The 22,838-nt window shown below is 39.3% G+C and overlaps 1 protein-coding gene across 1 annotated transcript in view; it reads right to left on the bottom strand.

The window, feature by feature from the left end:
* Nucleotides 1–7,046: 7,046 nt before the first annotated feature.
* TM9SF3 (transmembrane 9 superfamily member 3) overlaps nucleotides 7,047–22,838 on the bottom strand; it is a 42,428-nt gene continuing 26,636 nt past the window's right edge. Inside the window, exons 10-15 of the mRNA XM_059477501.1 lie at nucleotides 16,685–16,824; nucleotides 15,081–15,149; nucleotides 14,843–14,989; nucleotides 14,604–14,687; nucleotides 14,419–14,495; nucleotides 7,047–9,964 (exon numbers count right to left, since the gene is read on the bottom strand). Of these exons, the coding sequence (XP_059333484.1) occupies nucleotides 9,897–9,964; nucleotides 14,419–14,495; nucleotides 14,604–14,687; nucleotides 14,843–14,989; nucleotides 15,081–15,149; nucleotides 16,685–16,824 (585 nt within the window). The 3' untranslated portion in view covers nucleotides 7,047–9,896. The remainder of the gene's footprint in view (nucleotides 9,965–14,418; nucleotides 14,496–14,603; nucleotides 14,688–14,842; nucleotides 14,990–15,080; nucleotides 15,150–16,684; nucleotides 16,825–22,838) is intronic.

Here is a 22,838-nt window from a genome sequence, read left to right as displayed (position 1 = left end):
TGTTTTCAGAGGCAATTAGGCTGTTACACTATTAATTTGGGCTTTGGGATAATCCATATACTACAAAGCCTGGGAAATCAGGAAGATGGATCACGTGCAAGATGCTCAATTGCTTCAAAATCTACACCTTGGTATCTGATCTAGTGGCTGTCTGAGCCTGTACAGTATCTTGGACAGCTCTAACAGCAGAACATGGGATAACACACTGGAAAGCATCATACTTTTAGGGCTGCTGGCTTGTGATGGAGGTAAATCACACAGGCACAGTGACTCTGCATAGTGACAGGGCAAGGGCAGAGACCCAAAGCCCAGCCATCTCACTGGGTGCTGAATCATCTTACAGATAATCTCACAAAGGCCAGCCAGGGGGTTCCACGTGAATTCAACACTGCCTAGCACAGCCTCTGGGCTGGCAAGATGCTAGGCTGAGGCTGCAGCAATATTTCCAAGTGGTCCCCTGTGCTCGTGCTGCTGAGCAGACACAGCATTAGGCAGAGAGGGCTCAGCTGGCATCCCGGTGAGCAGGTGACAGCTCACAAGGGTACAAGTTCAGTGGGGTGAACGTGTATACACAGTCTCCTGGTGCCAAAACTGCTCCTTCAGCTGTGTACTTCCCAGCTCCCACTGCAGGATTGTTAAGCAGCATTTCCCAACACAGCACGGGCTCCAAGACCTCCCTTCACTCAGACAGATAATCATTTGCCATCCATAAATTTGACCCTTCTCTCTTGCAACCTACAGAAATGAATGATACTCAGCACAAAAGGGCACAACGTGATTCTGGCATCTCCTCAGCAGCAACGCAGTCTACTGCAAACTGCTCCCACCACTCATTTAATATTTAAAATTGTCTTCAAACCTTCACAGAAGCCAAAAAGGCTGCATCAAACTCTAACACGAGTGGTGAACAGCTCTGCTACTCAAACATACAACAGTTTCTTACAGCTAGTGTTCAATGAACCAAGGATGATCTAGGTTTCAGGCAAGCTTTCTAGCAGTGAAACAGGGAAGTTCTGGAGCAGATTGCCATCAAGAACTGTTGTCATCATATTGAAAAGCTCCATACCGTCTCAGTGACTTCTCATGGACAGCTCCTCACAGCACAGCCAACAAATTCCAACTCTCTCCTCACCCAGCTATCCCACTCTTTTGTAGCACTCATCTTCTTACTGGACACAGCTGTGGCTTATTAAGGGCAGGGCTGTTCCTAATCTTTGGTGATTGGTACAGCTGCAGCTCCTCAGGAGTGAGATTGCCTTCTGCACTATTTTCTTACATTCTATCCCTCCACAAAGAACCAGGGAGTTTCCATCATTGTAGGTTTTTGAAGTGTAAACTAACAGCCATCAAGACTAAACTTAGTAAGGTAACTTTATCCATTTCCTGAGTTTTATACTGCCCATTTACACACTATCTACTTTTTCTTTTTCTGTATTAGGTTGTTACTTTCTCTGATTTTGTCAGGTGGAAGAGCAGTCTAATAGTTATTTTTAAGAAAAAATCTTTAAAAGAAAAGCTGATCACCTCTCAGTGTTTCAGAACTCCCAGTGGGATGAGCACTAGCTGCTCTTTTCTCTCGGCACAAAGCCTGGCAATATACCTTTCTGAGGCTATGGGAAGCCAGAAAACGAAAGCTTGAACCTTGTAAGGGTGGTCAACAGCATCACTGATCAGGATCATGGACCCTTGTCATCCCTGTGGAAAGCTGGGCTGTCACCCACTAAGAACAGTCATTTGACCACATGGAAACTGCTTGTTAAGCTCTTCCAGCATGACAGTTTACACTGGGGAGCCTGACCCCTTCTGCACACAGAACCTCCATGATGGATGGATGGATGGATGGATGGATGGATGGATGGATGGATGGATGGATGGATGGATGGAGAAGAGGACATCCTACAGCTTTGAAGGAGGAAGAGAGCAAATTAAAATATGGATCCTTAATTGTGCAATTAGAGTGAGTCTGTGAGGGAGTTCAGAGGAGTCTATCACTATTATTCACACACAAAAAGTAGCATTGCCCTACTACAAGGAACTCTTGAAGTCTCTAACATGAGAACTGTTCAAACTTTCCAGAAATAGTTCTCAGTAACAATCCTGGCACTTTGCAACTGGCAGCCAAGGCAGTGTACCCAGAGCAATGACTGCAACCAGGTGTTTAGGAGATCAGCTCATGTCATCTTGATTGGCAGGGCCACATCAGTGCAACTAAGGAACACAGCCCTGTGAAAGGATCTTTCTCATCCGAGCTGTTAAAAGTCAGTGAAGTCTCACAGCAGCAGAGCAACTTGTGACACCAATAGTTAATTATCTGGAAAGAAAACAATCCATATCCATTGCTGTCAAAGGCAGTCTTTTTCTTTGTAGAACCCTCTCCTGCCCAACACACACATACAAAATCCACTGTCCTTTCAAGCCTCACCAAGCAAGAATGCACACAGCTCTTTCTGAATAGCACCCATGAGCAAAGCTATGTGTGAGCTACTTAGTGCTAATGGAATATCCCTGCACACAATATGTCCTGAGGCCAAAACACACACAAAGTTTGCTAGGTCTTCCACAAGACCTGCTTCTTCCCTCTTGCCAGCACTTGGGGTCCACCAATTCTTCTAACAAAGTGTCTGAGGCACCACTCCCTTGGAGTCTGTCCCACTGCTGATCCCACAGCTGCTGCCGAGTCTACCAAAAAACAAACACACCAAGGTGTTTGCATCACCAATGCAAGGGCAGATAGAGTCCTGGAGAGACAGAGCAGGACTCTGAACATAGAACTTTCTTCTTCCCTCTGCATTTTTAGTGCGCCTCACTTCTCCTTTAGATTCTTTCATTGCTTCTCTTCATGGTAGGAAAGAACTCCTGCTGCAGGTGTAGCCCAGTGAGCTGCACCATGGGGCCCTCTGCAGAACCATCACCCTCCCTTTGCTTCACCCCTTCTAGCAGAGGCTCATTTACTCCTAGAACCATTGCAGGCTTCCTACCCTGACAAAACCTCATTTCTCCATCTCCCTTTTCCTCTGACTGTTTATATCTAGCAGTCTATTGCTCTCATGCTCCTTATCACTCCTAGAGTTGACCACTCTTGGGACATCCCTTCTTCCCTGAGCAGTCACAGACAAATCCAGGTGATAAAGTAAGGGTCAACCCCTGCTCTCTCTTCCTTCCATCACCCATTTTAGTTTCTTGTGCAGTAGATTGGGGGTGGGTAAATGTTTTATCAAGTTTATTGCCTTACCACCCAGGAAATACCTGCATAAGGTTAAATTATTTGCTGCCTAAAAGGAATCTTTCAAGATGCTGACACATACATGCTTAAATGTCCCAGGGGTTCTGAAATCCACTGTAGAGAGATCACTGCAGTCACAGGCACATTCACCTGTGCATTAACAACTCAAAGTATAATTAACAACAGCCTTGTCATAACAGGCAGTGACACTTAGAGAAACTAGAAGTAAGCCATGGTTGGAAAATTCCTTTTTGTTCGCCAAAGTAGCAGCAGGAAGGATTTGAAGTCACCCCACATAAAAAAGCACCAAACATTTTTCCCATCATTAATGCAGTCCTTGAACTATGTGAGAAAAACCCAGATGCTTATGGGGTAATTTTGAGTTGTATAGGGACAAGCTGTGGGAGGCAGGGAGAGAAATCTGTCTTATATGGAAGCATGAATTTTGGCTTGACCACTGTCTCCCAAACTGAGGCATGTCAAACTGATGTTTCATTACTTCACTTAAAATCCATTTTCAGGGTTCACACAGAAGTCAGTTATGCTTGGGAAGCATTGAGCAAGGCTGGTGGTTTTGGTGATCTCTGCTGCAAGGTTAAGAAGAAGGGCATGGGAACATCTTTGGAAAAGCATCTGCTGTTAAAAAATTTGAAGAGCTGAATCCATTGGTTTTTCCAAAGTGCTTTTTGCCATAGGAAAAGTTCTTTTTTTTTCCCCTCCTCTTTATGCAGATGAATAAATCTGGGAAAGTATAAACATATCTCCAATCCTCTGTTACATGATGGGATAATTGCATTTCCCTGCTCACAGGCAGGCATCCTTTACAGAGGCTGGACCATATGCTACCTGAGTTAAGGCTGTTTGACAAGTGGGTAGAATTTAGTGAATCTCTCAGAAAAGATGTTGCTCCATCAAAAATTGCCTTAGAGAATTTTCCCAGTTACAGCTTCTGCACAGGGTTTCTGTACAGAGAATAACTATAGTAACATCTTCATCCAAACCACAGACAGAGAACATGCAGGTATTCATCTTCTTAGGTAAGCAACACCTTAAAATAGGTTCATCTTACAAGTCACTCTTTGGATCACTAAAACCAGGAACAGTCATTTCCTTTTTCATTATTTATTTTGCTATACACATAATTAAAATTATGGTAATTTCCGCTTCAGACAAAGATGGGTGTTCGATCACTTTCTGGTAGTGAGATGAACAGAAAAAAAATTCTTAACAAAAAATCACCTTTTATCTTGCCAATTAAAATAACTTTAAATGATTCTGCAGAATCCAAATGCAGAACTTAAACTAACAGTATTTCTTCAACATTTTATTATACAGGTCTCCAATTCTTGCAGGTAAATGGGTGCCTGACTCTAAAACTGTCACATCTTTTTAAAGCAAACAGTAGGTAATGTTCACTATTCACCTGCTAATGTCTGGTCAGGCATTAACAAAATAAGGTGAATATTTCCACCCCAGTCTTGTAGTTACTCCTGTGTAGCAGAGCAAGAGAAGCCTCACACTAAGTTAATTACATAACCCACTTTTCTCAGCCCAATAAAGTGATAAGACAAATTATTCAGAATGAAAAAACAGCATAAATTGAAATCCAAAGAATTACATATCTAGCAGCAGAGAAAACCACTGTACCTTGCTTAGTGCTCTAAATCTGAATTTCCTGATACAAGCCTTTCAAAAATGAGAGCGAGCAGCCACAAAAGCTTCCTTGAATTCAGCCTCATATGATGTTCTCAGCCCTGTTTCGAAGCCGCTCAGAAAAAGTTACTACAGCTCTCAAAACATTTCAGAAACCAAATAAAAGCTTGTGACACACAGGGTTCAGGAAAAAAATAAATTCACTGTGTGGTGTCTAACTGTAGCACATTTTTCTAGGTTGAGCAGCTTGCTACACAGAACTGCTGGAGACTGGCCTTTCTCACCCAGATCCAGCATTTCCAGTTTATGGGACTCAGGTCTAAGCTGGAATCTATCTAGGTAATCATTGCATCATACGGGTAAGCACACCTCACAGTATTAGGAGAATCCTAAAATAACAGTTTAGTAAAAATAGGTATTTTGTTAATTGTACATAAACTCCCAATCCTACAAATACATGTGTCTTCTGGAATGCTGTAGTCATCCAATGCCAGCTGAAGGATAAGCACAAGCTTGTGAAGGAATGCTTTGGAATGCTCCAAGCCCATGGTCCTGAAGGAGATCTGTGTAGAATGTAAAGAAAGTTCAAATGGGTTTGGTTTTCACAACCAAACAAGCCTCAGCATGGTAGGACCTCGAGAGAAATTTGACAAGTTGTTCTGTACTGTATTATTAAGAGCTGGTGAGAAAATCAATACATCAATGAGGCAAAAATGCTGGTACCAGGCAATATCACCCCCTTGTACACAGCAGATGACTCCTTGTGTTTTTGCAAAAGCATTGCACTGTTGGCAAATAGACTGATGAAAATAAGAACACTCTAACTGGTACAGGGCTGGGGGCAATGACATTGTTAACAGCATATCTGTTTCAAGGTCTGCCTTTAAAATAGGTTACTCCACCAGATAAAAAAGCCATTTTCTTATCCTTTTCCTAAATGAATTTCTGCCCTTTAAAGTGATTCTCTCCAAGAACTACACAAAGCCTTCCAGATTCATGGGTCCTCCCATCATTTTTACAGTTTCCCCCCACAACCCAAACTCCCAAAATTGGAAGAAAAATTTCAGAACCACTGAATGAAAATACTGAAAGTAAGGAAGAACCCCTTTCCTGAACTGAAAACACACTCTTGGATAAAAGCACACTACTTGCAGAATGCACATGCAGATGTCTCCTCTACAAGTTTTGAGAATTTTCTCACTGATGCCATTTAGCAGAATGAAAATGTTCAGGGCTAACCCTGGTGTGAGACCCTGACCTTGGATGGCAGCAGTGCTAACAGCTATTGCAGGGCTACTCTGGCATAGAGCATTAACCTGGAAAAGATCCAAGGGATCCCAAGCTGGAATTCTTCATCAATCAGTTCCAACAGACTTGAAATGAATCATAAGCTGCAGAGTCAAGAATTCATTCAAGAAAACAGGAGCCCTAAACTCCAGCTCCAACCATTCAGTTTACTCGTCCACAGACTGGAGGAGACTTCTCTTCTCCTGAGCTGATGCCTTCCGGACACACTGCAGTGGAGAAATTCCTGAAGCACTCACAGTTGCAGAATTTTGCTGTCTTCAGTGAAACTGTGTATATACACTCCCTTGGGCAAATCTGGCTGGATACTGGTGATGTTGAAGTTAGAGCAAAACTTAACTTTCTCATTTGTGTTAGCTCTGCAGTAATGATAGTGATAAGAATGTGCTATCACTTCTACTGTTTTAGTGTTTTGGGTTTGTTTTTTAACTGAAACTTGTTAAAGAAATACACCTAGGACTATCCTACAAAAAACAATTTTTGTGCCCTTTATACACTTTGGAACATAATTTTGGAGAGGAATTAATAGACACTGTGGCTTCAAAACATTCAGACATCAAAAAGAGCGCAATGTAATGATTATTTACAGTGTCCATCCCCTCCAATCCAGCATTCATATATTTTCAATATGAATTACAAGAGGCACTTTCTATGTTGCACTCTGCCTCACCCGAAAATATTTCCAATTATATTTACCTAAAACATTTGGTCAAGACTGGCTATTGCTTATGCAACTATTTACCCAAATCCCTGGCACCTGTACCAAGAAATGGGAAGAAAAGCACTGAGCAGCCAACTCAAGAGTTATCAAAAAGCCTGAATTCAAGGACCAGAAACTCTTAAGAAACAACCATGGTAAGAGGAGTATTGTCTGTAAGATCTTTATTTCTTCCATAAAAGAGGAAGGACTACATCATCTAAGCAGAGAGCTTCCAATTTCTATTAAGCAAGATGGTTCAAGCTATACCCACATTTTTGGGGAGGAGGGCAAGGAGGGGGAAGGGGAGCCAACAGCCTTGTCCCAAACAGCAACCATAAAGACAAGCTGTTGAAAACTGGTCACATTTTGCACTCCTTCAGAAACCAAAAGGGAGAAAACAAAGCAAACTCCCAACTTACGTGCTAGGGTGGCTGTATAAAAATGTCAATTATTTAAACACAGTACTTCTTGAGGAACCTGCTTGCAGAAACAAAAGCAATGCCTGTGCAGTAAGTATCTTTCCAATGTCACTTTAGAAGATATACAATCCTGCATGGATATGCAAAAGCCAGTAATACCAGAGGATAGGAAAAGCAAGTAGGCAACCCACCATCCTGTGGCATTAAAAAGTGATTAAATGAAATTCACAAATGGTTTAGTGAAGTTTCTGATAGATTAATCACATAGTGGGGCTCTAAACAGAGAACCAGACCCATTATCATAACATTCCCTTTAAAATAACTTTTATCTTGGCAGAGTACTTAATGTATTTATTATATGGAGAAAATGGCTTCTCACTTCAGATTTAGAAGGAAAAGAGGGCTTCCCACAGCAAGTACTAGTACAAAATCCATTCTTTGCTTTAAGTCTCCATGTTTTGGAAGAAAGATGAACTAACTGTTGACCCAGGTTATAAGCTCATGTTAAAACTGGCCTGTACTTCAAAACAAAACAGACAAAAAATTATTCTGCTGTGCAGCAGTGTTCACCTACAGACAGCCATGATTCACCTGAAGCAAAACTTAATTATTTTCTGACAGATTAGCTAAAATTGGCCAGGGAAATCAGAACTAAAAGCTCAAATACTTTTCAGAAGCCATATGCAGCAAGGATGCACTGCTTCCCTCTATTACCTACCTGTACAGTTCACCAAGCTAAATACGGATGTTTCTCATTGTGGCTACTGCATTATCTGTACTTTTTATATAGAAACAGTACAGTGCTAATCAATACAAATATTTGGCTCATTTTTTAAATTCAGGGAGTTTCCTTTTACATGACAGGTGCTCTATTTCAGATAGCCACACTGATGAAAACATTCCTACATGGCAGATGTCTAAAAAAAAATCCCATGAAAAAATCAAGCCAATGGCTCTCAAATCTGTCACAAACACATTCAGGATATTTCTAGGTAAATACAGTGCATAATTAACAGTCATCTTAGAAAGACTTAACCTTTATTTGCCCATTTTTTTCAGTCCACACTTACCCCCACTTTTCCCAGTACACTGGCTGGATCACAAAACACTTTGCCACAGCCAAGAAGAATCTTTTTGGGTTGGTCACTCACTTTGGAGTTGTATTGTACAATACAGTTGTAAGCAAATTCTGAATTCAAAGCAAGGGGGATTGACAGATGAAAACCACGCTAACATTGTATACAGAAACTGGTGTTCAGCAGTATTGCCTTTTCAAACATTCTCCATTGCAAACTCATCTATTTTCACAATCAAAACATTTTGTCTGAAAAGTTTATTTTAGTTTTCTGAACACTCTAAAGCAACTGTGCTTTTGATGTTACAAGTGTTCAGATAGGATTAACAAAAATTAAAATGTTCTAAATTACAAATTTAATTCCTGTAAGAGTTTGAGAAATAGAACAGAAAAGCATGACATACACACACTGTGAAGAAACCCCAACTTTTCATGCAATGGCAGGCAAGATGTAAAAAGCCACCTGAATTCACACATTTTTACACCGAATCATCAGAAAAAGTACTCTGTAGTAAATCTGTACATCCAAATACATTTGGGATCTACACCTAAGTTACATTATTTAATGTTATATACACTTATTACCCCTTGTATGACGTCTAAAGGAAAATCTTCATTCAACCCAAACCCAAAAAAATATGCAAGACTAACTTGGAGAAAAGGAGAATCACTTTAGACATTCAGTTAAAACGTTGGTTTTGTTTTAATCTAGACCTCAGAGTGTTTATTAAAAAACAAACAATCCTCTTCATTTAACATTTTGCTTTCTAACTGTACAGTAAATTGCATTGCAGAGAACACATCCCGTCTTCAGACTGTATTTTCTTTGGATGGATTTAAGATGTAGCTGGATATTACTTTAAAGATAAATAAAGGGAAGTTGGTCCAACTAGAGCAATAGCTGATATATTACATGCATATGGGAGTTTTATATATGTTTAAATTATTTTTTTAACAAATGAGTGTAGGGTAGTTGATATTGCAAATAAACCAAAAAGCACCTGGAGTTGAAAATACAAAACATACCTCCTATCCTGGCAATGGCAGTAAAAATCAGAAGAGTAATCTTTCTGGAACAGCATTTTTACATAATTTAGAAATGTTGAGTACCAGGAAGACTACTAATCAAGTAGTTTTAGCAGCCAAGTTTCCCTCTTTATATTGAATGGAACAAATGCTTTAAACAAACTGTTTGTCCTCTTCACTGAAGAGAGCTAGTCTATTCATCTTTAATGAGCTAGGTTTTTTGTTTTTTGATGTTGGTTTTTTTGGGGGGAAAGATTAGCCACATACTGTAGTAATGCCTACTGCATATAATCCAAGCATTTGCTGTGAACAGTTGGAGAAAGCAGTCAGTAAGAACCTAGGATCAATGAAATAGATGTTACTTTAAGCCATCCACGAAATGGAGACCCATATAGTGCCCAGTGTTAAAACCCAAATCTCTTCTCGCGCTTTTTGCTGTGCAAATTCATCCCCAGGAAAACAGGAGCTGATCCATAGTTCAATTTTCTTATTTCCTTAGTCAATTTTCACATTAGTGTAGATTTTACGAACAAAGGCACTTGTTCCCATGTAACCAATAGCTCCTGCAAAAGAAACCAAAAACATTCAATATGTTAGAGAGCTGATCATCAGAACAAGCCAGCGGCATAAACCCCGCACACTTCAACAGAGAAAGTCACACAAAGCACTTACTCTGCACACAGAAACTTCTTACCTGCAATACTTGTTCTCAAACTCTAATTATCCATGTTCCCCTGAAAGGCTGACAGGAACTTCCCCTGTCTAGCAATCCAAATCCATTAAGCCATCTTACCAAGAGGCCATGCTCACTTGGCCTTGATAAATATAGCAGCCCCCCTACTGCTGCCAATAACCAAGTCCATTTTTTCTGAGCAGAGGGTAAAAAACATACAATCACCCACTCTGCAGGGAAGGTGGATGGGAGGGCAGGTTTTTATTATAAGTTACATGCCTTCTGGATGACTGTTTTATTGGCAGATGGCTTCTTCCCTCCCACAAAGCACAAATAATAATAGATCCCCATCCCAGGAGTCTTACACTCCAAGGAGGTCTGTACAAAGACATTAACAAGTAGCAGTTAGTAGTTCAAGAAATTGCAACCTGTGGTTTTCAAATTAGTAAGAGTCATGAGCAAAGCATGCATTGTCACAGCAGTAATAAAAGAACAGGTCACTGAGTTTTTGATAGGGGCAACAGTTTATGCTAAACCCAAAATACTGCAGTATTAAGGACATCCAGAAAAATTAAAGAAATGCACTGGACTAAGGCCTCTTCTCAGAAAGAGATTCAGCAGCTCTCCTGGTCAAACCAAGAACCTCAGGTTTGCCAGGCTCAGTAAATACTGTGGTCTTACAACATCAGCAGGGAATGTCTTCATCTCTTCCAAGCAAAATGAGAGTAAGTCAATTTGGCTGATCGTCATGTTTGAAGTGAAGTTGAAAATCAGGCAAGAATTAGAGACAACTGCTGTCTGACTGCCAACACAGTTGTATTTTACAGAACGGATAGAGAAGTCAGGGTCTGTAAATCACTACAGAGAACTCCTAACATTAAATGCTTGGATGCTTGGTAAAGAACACTCTTAAGAGAAAAGATATTTTTCCTTCCTTGAAGAAATGAAGAAAAGCCCAGAACAAAGCATTGCAGTGAATTACGATGCACCAGAACTGCAGAAGAAATGTTAAATATAGAAGTCTAACCCATGCTAAAGTTTTAAAGCCAAACTTTCCAGTAAAAATATAAAGTGGTTGTTTTGCCTTTACATATTAAATCTGTACAGACCTGCAGCTGGCATTGCTGACTATGGAATTATTCAGGTTCTGAAGAGTTCTTTAAATCCTGGAGACTGATGGGATAATTTATGAAGCCAGCCATTAAGCTGCCACAAAATTTTGATTTTTAGACCCTCAAAAGCCCAATATTTATACCCAATCAAGAAATCTGCACAAAGCAAAACGAAATAACTAACAATAAATCATTCCAGCATTTTTGGAGCAGTAAGGAGCTTGTGGATTCAGCTTCTGTACAGGACAGCATTCCAAGTTGTATAAATATCATGGCAACCATTCCACTGGCCAGCAACAAGAGATTTGCATTACTAACTTGGGCAAAGCAGAGTTCCATTAAAGCAAGTACAGCACACACAAGATCAGGTTGCTGCCTGCAAGCAAGCTGGGGATGCAGCAGAAGGAAGGCCTGACTGTTCAAGGAGAGACCAGTGCAGCACTTGGACAGACCCAAGCGCAGGCTGTGAAGAGTCATACAGAAGCATGTGCAGACTTTTCTGCAGCTTGTCAAGAAATTAATCTTCTGTCTTATGAAGTAAATGAACAAAATAATGGCACTGGACTCCTGCTTTAAGACTCACTAGGCTTTTCCTGTTAAAGCAAACCCAGCCAACAGTCCAATTCCCATTTCCAGTGCTAAACTGAGATACACTCCAGAACTTGTTCTTTAAGAGTTCCTCTAGTGATGTGATGCCAGGTATCACAGAGATTTGAGAGAACAAAGCATTAACTGTGCTTCACTTGGGATCTAGAGAATGCATGAGGTGGAAGTGAGGGGGAGGAGTAGAGAGTAGCAGTCACATGAGACCACAAGCTCTCATCCCCATAAACAAATCATAATCTATTCTGAATCAGAGAGGTGCCTTAGCCAGCAAGGCCACTAATGGCCAATACCCAAAGCAGGGGTTAAGCCTCAAGGCTACTTCACAGGCATTGAATAAAACATGGGGCGGGGAGGCAGAAAACCCTGGGCAATGAGAACTAAATAACATCCTCCTAAGTCAAATGCAAGGCAGCTGGCTCATCTGAATAAAAAAAACCATAGTAAAGGGAAATACTTTATTTGTTTATTAAACACCTTAGCAGATGATATTTATAACCTGGTTATGGCCTATTTGGTTCAGCAGAAATAGACCGCAAGCATATTTCAGCAGAACAATAAGCTTTTAAATAAAAAGAAAAATCCAAATACTGAGGAAGAACAACCACGCAGCAAAAAGAGAATAATTCCCATCTATTACTTCAAACCAATTACTATAGTTGTGACTTTGTAAGCACCATTTTTTTTAAAAGCTCTTTAAGCACACTTAAATTCTGAAGTGTGGTATTGCAAGAGTTCTTTCTATGTTATGTAGCCCCTAAGCATTCCACTAAGTTGGGAAATGAGTCTTAACCTTTTCTGCCACTAAGAGGGAAACATGAGGAGCTCAAAAGGTTTGGAAATTCTCATGGGCTCCCTGCTGTCCGGTCCCAGAACTGAGATGCTCTGCAGAGAGCAGCAAACTTTGTGGATCAAAGCACCCCACAACATGTGGGATTGAGTTCACTAGGCATTGTCAAGGGCATTAAACCCAGAGCTGGATGATCCATTCCTACAGAGAGTTTCCCTGTGGCTGCTTTGGGCCCTAACCAGTTCATCTCACATCCAACTGTGATGCCCAACACGCCCACTCCTGTGAGCCTCCAGAGAACAGCTCCACACCCTTTTCACAGACCTACAGGCAGTAGCACACACACTGCACAATTCTTTAACACAAATGTTTTTGTTAGACCTCAATGGCTGCAAGTTCCCTACACAAATGCTTTTTGACAGGGGATTTTTCTTCTCCACTCTACATGCTGAAAATGGCACTTCTCAGTAAAAAGGAATCTCACGGCTTCTCTTCCAACACATTTAAAAAGACAAAAAGAAATTTCAATAGAGTTGTGGAAATAAAGTTTAGTGTGCTGAAGTATTTTCTGGTTTTAAAAAATTTGGATTTTACACTAATATTCCATCAAATAGTGTCCTAACATGAAAAGAAATAATTTGACAATCTCCCTTTTTTGTGTTTTAAAACACATTTTAATTACAGAAATTGGTGGACAAGCTTGGCTTCTGCATCACAGACATTTTAATCAATACTGGCCTGAGCACTTTTGAAAGAAAACATTAGAGCTGAAAAGTATAAGCCTATTAAGGAAAAAAAATGGCTGCAAGACTACCAAAACAGCAGGGAAGTCTTGTAATGTGCCAAGAACCTGATGAAGCAAAATTACATTGTATGAGAGAAAAGGGGAGCAGGTACTCAGCTGTTAAATGATGAATTTCCTTCCCTTTTTATAAAGCATTGTGGTATTACCCACCCTTTTGAGATATCAAGAAATACATACTTTACAGAAGTAAGTTCCTGTAAGACATCTCGTGTCTCAAATATAACTCTAAGAAATCTTTCCACTAGCTATAGGACTATTCATTCACTGCTAAGAAGTATTAAATTAAGATCACTCACCAAAAAATCAACATTAGAGAAAAGTGCAAAAGAATCAAGAAGCACTTGCTGAAGGTCATAAAGGAAATTATAAAAATAAAGTCAACATGTGAACAAGTTTTTGGCCTTAACAAATGACCTCCCTGCCATGAACTATGTTTTTGTCTAAACATCTGTCAAAATAGTACCTTAAAAAACAATGAAATCCAGCTGCACACAGGAGCACCCTGCACTCTCCTCACCTGTGAATATTGCAATACTTATTCTCAATAGTTATTGCAATAATTATTTTTCAAATGTTATCCTCCAGCTCTCAGTCCTCTGACCTGCTCACCCTCACATATACATGCCACAAGACACACATGGCCCTGTCATCATTGATGCCTCAACGGGTGCACCTAGCTCCTTGTCTTGGGTGACAGTAAAAAATCCAAAGCAAAATGCTAGCATGGTCTCAATTTCATTTGGAATTTATTTTGCAGGATTTCTTGCCAAATACTGAGTCTTTCAATCTTGCATAGAGGCTGAAATTCCCTGCACAGTATATAAATTATCTTCCTATCAGAAGACACAATCCACAGGAATCTCCTATATAAGGAAGAACCAAGTCTAAGCAGAAAACTCTTCAGATTCTTCTTAAAGACTTTTTGAGCAGATCTTTTAGACATACACATTCTACCACCAAAACCACAAACTAAGGTCAGAAATATGAGTCTGAAAAAAAACTGTTAGAAAACCTTCAAAATATCTGGAACTTACCACACATTATTCCCAGAGCTGTGCTAAATACTGCCATATAACCAAAGTAAAATGATGTTTGAAACAAGCCATACATCCTGAAAAAGAAAGATAGAAATTTATGCTAGCCGTTTCCCGTTTTTTATTAATAAAACTGATTTGGCAATACAGTAATCTGATATTCAAGCAAGAAAAGTATCACTTACTTTGTCTTGAAAAAGTAGTAGTAAAAGGAGTACATGTAAACATAAATCGCAGTTGATGCCGCAGAAAGAAAGCTTGTCCATTGCCTAAAAGTAAACACACGTCCATCATACAACCAGCCAAAAGGCTTCCCAAGAAGATGCACAATGCACTTGGAAAAGACCCATCTAGACTGAAAAAACACTGCTTTTCCACACAAGTCTCCCAATCTGGTTACCTATGCAAACAGTGCAACACTTACCACCTGTAATCCTCTGCATTTAGCAGGAAATACGTACAAACGATGGTCACACAAACTGTCACAATGCACAGGATAACCAGAACCAGCATCATAAAGCCATAAACATAGTAGATCTTGTAAGCCCAGAATGAAGTAAAAATGAAATACCTGAAGAGAGTAAACAAAATTTGCAGATGATATTGTAATTCAACTTAAACTGTAATTTTTAACCAAACTGGGAAACAGCTGAGGTACTCACATTTCAATAAAAATTGATCCAAAAGGGAGGATTCCACCTAGGCAAACAATAACAGCTGGTTCCATGAACCTGAAAGATATTAGGATTAGTTTAGGGACAACTGAAATTTTTCCTTTATAAACATATTAAGACCAGATTATTAATATAGCACAGGAGATTGTTTAAAAGACATGCTAACAAGAACACTTCTGTCTCATACCAGCAGATTAGAAAGATTCCCTCAAAAATGTCACATGTATGGATAAAACAAGAAATTACTCTTGGGGAAAGCTGAAACAAAACATGAGGCTGATGCCTATCACCTACAGGCATAAGATTAGCCCTCAAACCAGCCTTAAGGCCACAGAAAGAATATTTCTGGACAAAAAGGGCCAAAGCAATCAAGTTCCATTACATCCACTAGCCCTGCAGGAAGGCAGTGAAAACACAGTGCTGTTGATGGCTACAGATACAGAAAAAAGCACAGGCAAAATTTCACAGGATAATGGTTATATAGATAAGAACCAGTGTTCATTTTTAATGCTATACTGAGTCATGAACATATAGTTAAAAATGAATACCCAGCTACCTGTAAAAGACACTGTCACTAAAAGGTGACCTCTGTTTAGCACTTGCAATGATGCTGAATCCAGCTAGTAACCAGTGATTTCATTTGCAGCTTCTTTTATTATTTATAGGGAGACTTGTCTAAGCTGATGGTGTGTTACTTCATCATCATCAAGAGAAGTATTTTTAACTGCCATGCTGATCCAGAAAAATCCATCAGATTTCCAAGATACTAGTCACAATATAACTTAAATTCTAACACCTGAGCTGCACAACCCACCACTAACAAGAGAATCAGTGTGCTGCACTTCTTGGACATTACAGGCGTACATGTTTCAGTACCCCTTTCACTTCATCTGTTCCACTCCTCTGAACAGGGAAAGCAAGAAAAGTCTATTAAAAAATCCTCTGAGGATATTTTAATTTCCGTAGCTTGCTGCTTTCACCTCAGAATTAAATTAATAGGAAAATGTGATTGCATTCATAATTTTCCAAAAACCTAAGACTAGGCACCACTTTGCATTCACATCAAAAATTATAAAGCCTTCTTCACAGTTCAAACCATATACCTGTAATATTTTAGGCTCTGTGCCATCAACAAAAGTACAGAATTGGGAACAGCATTGCAAGCTTCTCCCCACCATAACCCTGCAAATATGTCTCAGTTTGTGTTAGGAGACCATTAATCAGAGCAGTTCTGCCTCCAAGGCACACTCAATCCTAAACCTGTAAGAGGCATTAACTGAAGTGGAGAGGTTTTAGTGTCAATATATCTATACAAGAACTGAGTTGGCACCACCCCCTTCACACAGGGACTAAAGAACATTTCAGGAAAAATGTGAATCAGTGATCCAGGAGTGTAAAATCTGCTACAACTATTAACCACGGTGTTTTAATTCAAAAGAAAAATCATATTAGGAAAATGTCAGTTGAGCGGTTCTTCTAGGCATAACTCAATTTAAATTAAAAGGAATTATTCCATTAAAGCTGAAGACCAGAAAAGCCATTTTAAATGTATTGAAGTGAACATTTCTAGTTAACATTATGCTCGTGTTTACCATTTCTTCTCTGGTATAGGACGAGGCACTGCATTGACACGACATGGGAAATTAGGCTGTCCTGACAGATTTCGGCCAAGAATAGTCCCAACGAGGTTCAGTGGAAGGATGACAAAGAAACAAATACAGCACACTGCCACCTGCAAGCAAAAATTTACAGTTGCAATTAAAAAAACAGGTCTAAGACAACAATATAAGATAATCAACCAGTATTAGTCCTTAGTAGTTATTGCCGTAGAATCATACTCCTACTTATGAAGCATTAGTCACCATATATTTTATCAAATAGAAGCATTTTTTCCCTGAGAAATTTTTTAATAAACATTATTAAGCCTATTTTCATCCATCAGTTGAGAGAACAAAACCATTACAGACTGCTTTACTGTTTCCACCTAATTATTATACTCAATACATTGCATAAGAAATAAAAGGAAATCTTCATGGTACTTCATAACAGAAAGTATTGTCAGCGTTTATTACAGTTTTGCAGAGAGTGCAAGTGGGAATTTCTCTGGGAATTAACATAAGTGGGAATTTCTCTGGGAATTAACATCTAGCAGTTAGGTAGTTGCACCCAAAATTACAGCTGTTGAGTGCAGAATTTTTAATCCAATTAAAAAAAGAAAAGCCAACCAACCCAATAACAATCACAAAACTATGTAAGAATGCTACCAATTTTGATTCAATTTTGGGTTCAATGTTTTCCACTATGCATCAACCAGGCAACTAAGAACATTGACTGACAAAGAAACCAGTGACCACTGGTACAAAAGATACATAATTTAGAAACACAACAAACCTACTTACATATAAAAATCAAGTTCATGCACAATACAGGAAAGAAAGGTCAAGTCAATGCTCCAGCTCTTTCCAGCCTCTCTAAAAATCTACCATGAATCTTTTTCTGCCACTATACTTATCTAGCTCCATTTTTGCTATTCCTTAAAGGCAACATAATTTATCTCCCAAAAATAGGAAAATTTCAAGTGTGAAGTAAGACATTCTGAATTCATAACTCTTCAGCACGAAAAGAAATAGCATTAGACAGTTTGGTAATTTTTTGATATTGATAACTAAAGACAGAACAGCTGCCCATAATGCAATCACTACAGTACTGAATATTGACCCGGTGACCTTTTCTATGCAAACATATGAAAATATTGCCTTTTAATGGCTTTGTTGCCTGAGGCTGTGTGTACACCCTGGTGCCTCCTGAGCAAAGGAGCTACATTTGCCTTCACTCCAGCAGAATGCAAAGTCCAGCAGATTAATGCAAAACAACAGACAGCAGAACAGATCTAAGAGCACACATTGACTTGCTTTAGAAGCAGTTACTCAGAGGATAAATGAAAGCTGCTCATGTATGTTGTATCTAAGAAACCTACAGCAAGCACCTGAAAAGAAAGAATGACATTAGTTCAATACAAACTTAGCAATAGGTGAAACACACAAATTTAAGGCAGCATTTGACTAAAGTCAGTGGGTTATTCTTCTATTAATGGCTAGCTTAGGTCAGATGTGAAGGGAAAACATTGCCTGGGGTTGAATGGAGCAAACCTTCATGCTTCACAGGAGGGGTACACCAAACTGGTGGCTCAACAAGCAGAAGCACTTTCCACACTGCTCTGTATATCTTTGAGAAGAGGTTATTAAAGAATTACTTCATGAGCCACTAAAATACGAAGTGTCACTGGTAAATAAGGAGATGCTAAGTTGTACTTATACTTGAAGTACAAATAATATAGTAACAATAAAGCAGTTTTTACACAATTAATTTAGTATCTCGCATTTATCTTCTTCCATTACTCAAAAAACACAGGTAGGTAAGCAAGCATAATGTTTTAAGTAGGAAACTGAGGCTGCCTAAGAAGAAATTTCAGGAGAAGCATACAACTCACTCAATGGATACAGGTTCTGCCCTTGAAAACTTCTCAGTCTAAATGAAGGAGCAGATGAGAATTTTCAGAGAAAAATGTCAAAAAGTATCAGAAACATCAAAGAACATCATCTTGAGTGCTACATTTATTAAAATCCTCATCAAAACATCCCAGCTTGCTTTAGGTGCAATGGGTAGAAGAGATTTTCAAGAATTAAGGCTTGGATAGTATCCAAAAAATTTCTGAGCTGAACATACTGAAACCACTTCCATTTTCAAGGAGAGTGTGCTCTGCTTCCTGCAGCAAGGCCCTCTGGATGTGTCAGGTGGTCCATCCTGCTCTGCAGTGGTGTTCCAGCAGGCAGCTTTCACACCTGGCTGAGGCAGAAAGTTCAGATCCAGGCAGTGAAAGAGTATCTGTACTGCTCATGCAGCCACAGCTGTCATTTATAGTGCAGGTTTTAAGATGACTGTAGCTTAATTTCTTGATCTTAAAATTTCACCTGACTGGGGACAGTGGTAGAAAGAGAATCCACTGCTTTACTGCATAAAGAAACTGCGCAGGAACTGCCTTGGGCTCTAAGCTCACCTGCAACAACACTTAGCATTTTGCTTTTGCCCATCTTGCAAAATGTGTCTATTTTACAGAATCCACACAGGAAGATTATAACCTTGGACAAGGTATGGAGCAAGGAACATCTAGGCCTTAATTACTGATTAGCTGGCAAACTCCTGGATGAAACAAGGCTGCCAGTAGCATTTCATTGCAGTGGTACCCTCAGCACAGCTGAACGGCTTCAAACCAGTAGGCAAAGGAAAGGGCTCAACTTGATCCAGCAGGGTTTGGCTGTTGTGTTATCCAGGAAACTGACTCAGCAGTAGCTTTGAAATCTAAAATGTTCATCTGCATAAAACAAGCTGAGACAGATCAAGGTCCCTTGAATAATGACTTCAGTAAGTACAGTCAAGCTATCTCTAGTACACTTATAATTGGCATTCATCAGAAAAATCTGTGGTTTCATTATCAGATCAGTCAAAGTATGACTGATAATGGTGTAACACCTCACATTCTGTTATCCAGTTAGCTGAAAAATTAACTGATTTCAAGCAGAACAGCCAGCATCTTCAGTGATACCAAGCAGCAGCACTAGATAAAGTCAACATTTTGTTAAACAGTGAAATGCCACCTGTCTTAATGCTATCCTGTGTTCTGAGGACATGTGCAAGTGAAGTACATTTTTTTCCTTTTATCCTGGAGCCACTTCAGGAGTCTAAAAATTATCTGAGGTAAGTCTGGGGTGCAAGGGAGACACAACTGAGCAAACAAGGATGAACCATAGCAGAAGCTCAGGAATGCCTCCTACTCCCACCTGGCTCTGATAAGCTGCCCAGAATGAAGATGTGCATGTTCTTTTTACTGAGATAAGACTATTCTAGAGACAGCAACCTACTGGCCCTGGTGAGATGACCAACAAAACCAGTACTGGTTGTACACACCATGTTGAACTCAGCAGCATCTTCTTTCTTGCTTTTCACTCATTGACTCACAGGTAGTCTACCAGCTCAGATTGATGACTGGTAAAAAAACTTTCTTCACTCTTGGCAATAACAAGCCTTCCCTGGATGTAAGAGATGACTGGAGATAGCTGGTGGTTTTCAGGCATGTTCCTCTTAATTACAGGGCTGAGGTAAAACCAGCGCCCCTCCTCTCAAACTAAACAGGTAGTGCCCGTAGCCACAGATGGCAAGGACAATGTTTGCAGGCTGGGCAATATCCAAACCTACAGAGTCTAAATCTTAATTGAAGCAAACACAGGCTACTGGGGTAACAAGTGTCTTAAAGGTGAAGTAACAAGACTTCTGCCTAAAAGGTTTCCAAGAGTAAGAATATAATGGGAAGAGCAGTTCAGGCACTTAATGGCCTCCACCATCACAGATGGAAAGGAAAAATGAAGACAAGACCAACACACAAACCTGCTCTACTCTCCTGCCAAAGTCACTGACAACATACTAAAAATCCAATCCCATTAACAGCAGTTGTGTGATAGGCAGAGATAAGAAAGTTACATTTTTTCTGAGTGTTTTAAGAGTTATTACTGTAACATCAGCCAGGGGAAATTCAGAGAACCGTTTTAACGACTACTTCATAAAGCACAAATTATGCAAAGAGGCAAATACATCAGATCTTCAAACCTGGTTTTTCATCAAGCAAACAAGAAGAGGTTCTCTATAATCCATGTTAACCAAAACAAATTATGTGAGTTTTTGTACCAAGCCACTACATTAAAAAATACTTCTTTAATTTTGACTGTTGCAATTTTGTTGTACAAAATATCTTACACACTAGCAGCCAATTTAGTTTGCACGTTTCAGTTGCCATAGAAGAGACTGTCAACCTCACCAAGCCTGCATTCCTTCTAACTTCTTTTTTGTTTTGTTTTGATGGGGAAAAAATATTCTACTACCCTTGACTGAATGTGCAGAATTCAGTTTTCCATATTTGAAAGGAAACATTGTGAAGAGGGATATAATTTATTTCCTAGTGCCACATGTTTCATATTTCCTGACAACTGTAGATTAAACTTCTTTCAAGGGTGATAATTAAAATTTTTATGAGCATATCTAATATTAAACAGCTACTGGCAGGCTATGGTGCCACGTCTGCTTAATGCACAGGGAAGAAAAGCAATAAAAATTAACTGTCAAAGCAGCAGCTTGATCTTCCCTGTCAGCTACCAAAATGCACTCTGAGTCATGAGACTCCCTCCCATACAGAGGTTACTAAATTTCTGTAACACAACAGTTTTCTGCACATTCTCCAAACATTACAAGAAAAAGAATAGAAGGCTTCAACATAAAGCGTTACAAGTTTTATTACAACTAAGTTGTTAATCTAGACTGTAGCTTTGAGTAATAAATTGAACTGTTGAAAATGTAGGCAGAAGAATTAATGGGTGTCTATTTTTAGCAAAATGAAGGAGTCTGACCAATGGTTGCACAGTCACTTTCTGCTGAATGCATGTAATAGGATTTTCTCCCTTTTTCAGTAAGGTATATTTCTTTATCTGGCTTAAGGCATGAAAATGGTTGGCACCACCAGGTCCCCTTTTTTTAGTGGCAGTCAATAGTCATATCAACTCAAAGCTGTCAGGGAAACCTTGGATTAAGCTATCTGTTGGAGGAAACACTTTTTTCTTTTCAAAACAAGGTACAAAAGATGCAAACAGGGTCTCAATCCCAAGAGAAATACTGTGTCCTTAACTTTATTTAATTAAATCATTAAAAATGCACTGGAAACCTTAGCCACAAAGGAACCTACTGTTCAAACAAAACAAAAATAATAAATCTTAAAACGGTTAATAGAAGCTGCATAGATTTTGCAGTCAGAATATTACATTAGTCATAGTAGCCTTAATGGAAATCTTTAAATTATGCATCACTCACAGAACAAGGTAAGCAGTCACAACTTATGAAATGCCAGAATTAAAATGGTGCCTTCAAATTCAATCATGCTGTACTCTGTAGAAATTCTGCATTAGTCAGTATATCTGCACAGAACTAGTAACATACTCCTCAAACTTATTATGGAGAAATCACTTCACATACCATTATTTTAAAACTCTTCTTAAATCTTCCACACTCCACTTTTTACATATCACTCACACACGCACAAATATAAAGATGATTGTTAAGTATACCAGAAAGACTGATAAACATCGACAGTAAGTCAAGATGTATAACAACTTCAGAACTCAATGTTCACTAGTAAGAGGACATAATAAACAAAATACACCAAAAAATCAAATTTGGACTCCAAAGGCATGAATAACTGAACAGTACCCATTGCATTCCTATAAAGGTGAAGGGATGAGTAAAAAAAGCAGATTTTGTATCTCCTTCATATGCTCCGGAAAGCTTCAATGCATTAAGTTTTAAAAAGGTCTCATATTTGAATAAAACCTGTCACATTCTTGATATAATTCTGAAGGGAAGGACAGCTGAAAGCTACCCCAAGGAAGAGATTAAGTCTTTGTTTATGCTCATGGCTTATTTCCCTGCAGAAGGTTTGGCATTCCACAGGTAAGATAGCTTGCAAGTATTTCTAAAAGGGCTAAGGGCAGAGTCACAAGAGTGAAGACTGATTTCAGAAACAAACTTTCCATTTTTCCAAACTTTCATCTTCAAGGAGATCCCAGACACCAGGAATGAGTTACACAAGGTGAATGAAGTTTTGAAGTTCAAAACAGACTACAACAATGCACGAAGGTCCTGAAGAGC

This window comes from Ammospiza nelsoni, chromosome 8 (genome assembly GCF_027579445.1).
Source record: "Ammospiza nelsoni isolate bAmmNel1 chromosome 8, bAmmNel1.pri, whole genome shotgun sequence".
NCBI classification, from domain to species: Eukaryota; Metazoa; Chordata; class Aves; order Passeriformes; family Passerellidae; genus Ammospiza; species Ammospiza nelsoni.
This window is presented reverse-complemented; position numbering and strand designations above follow the sequence as displayed.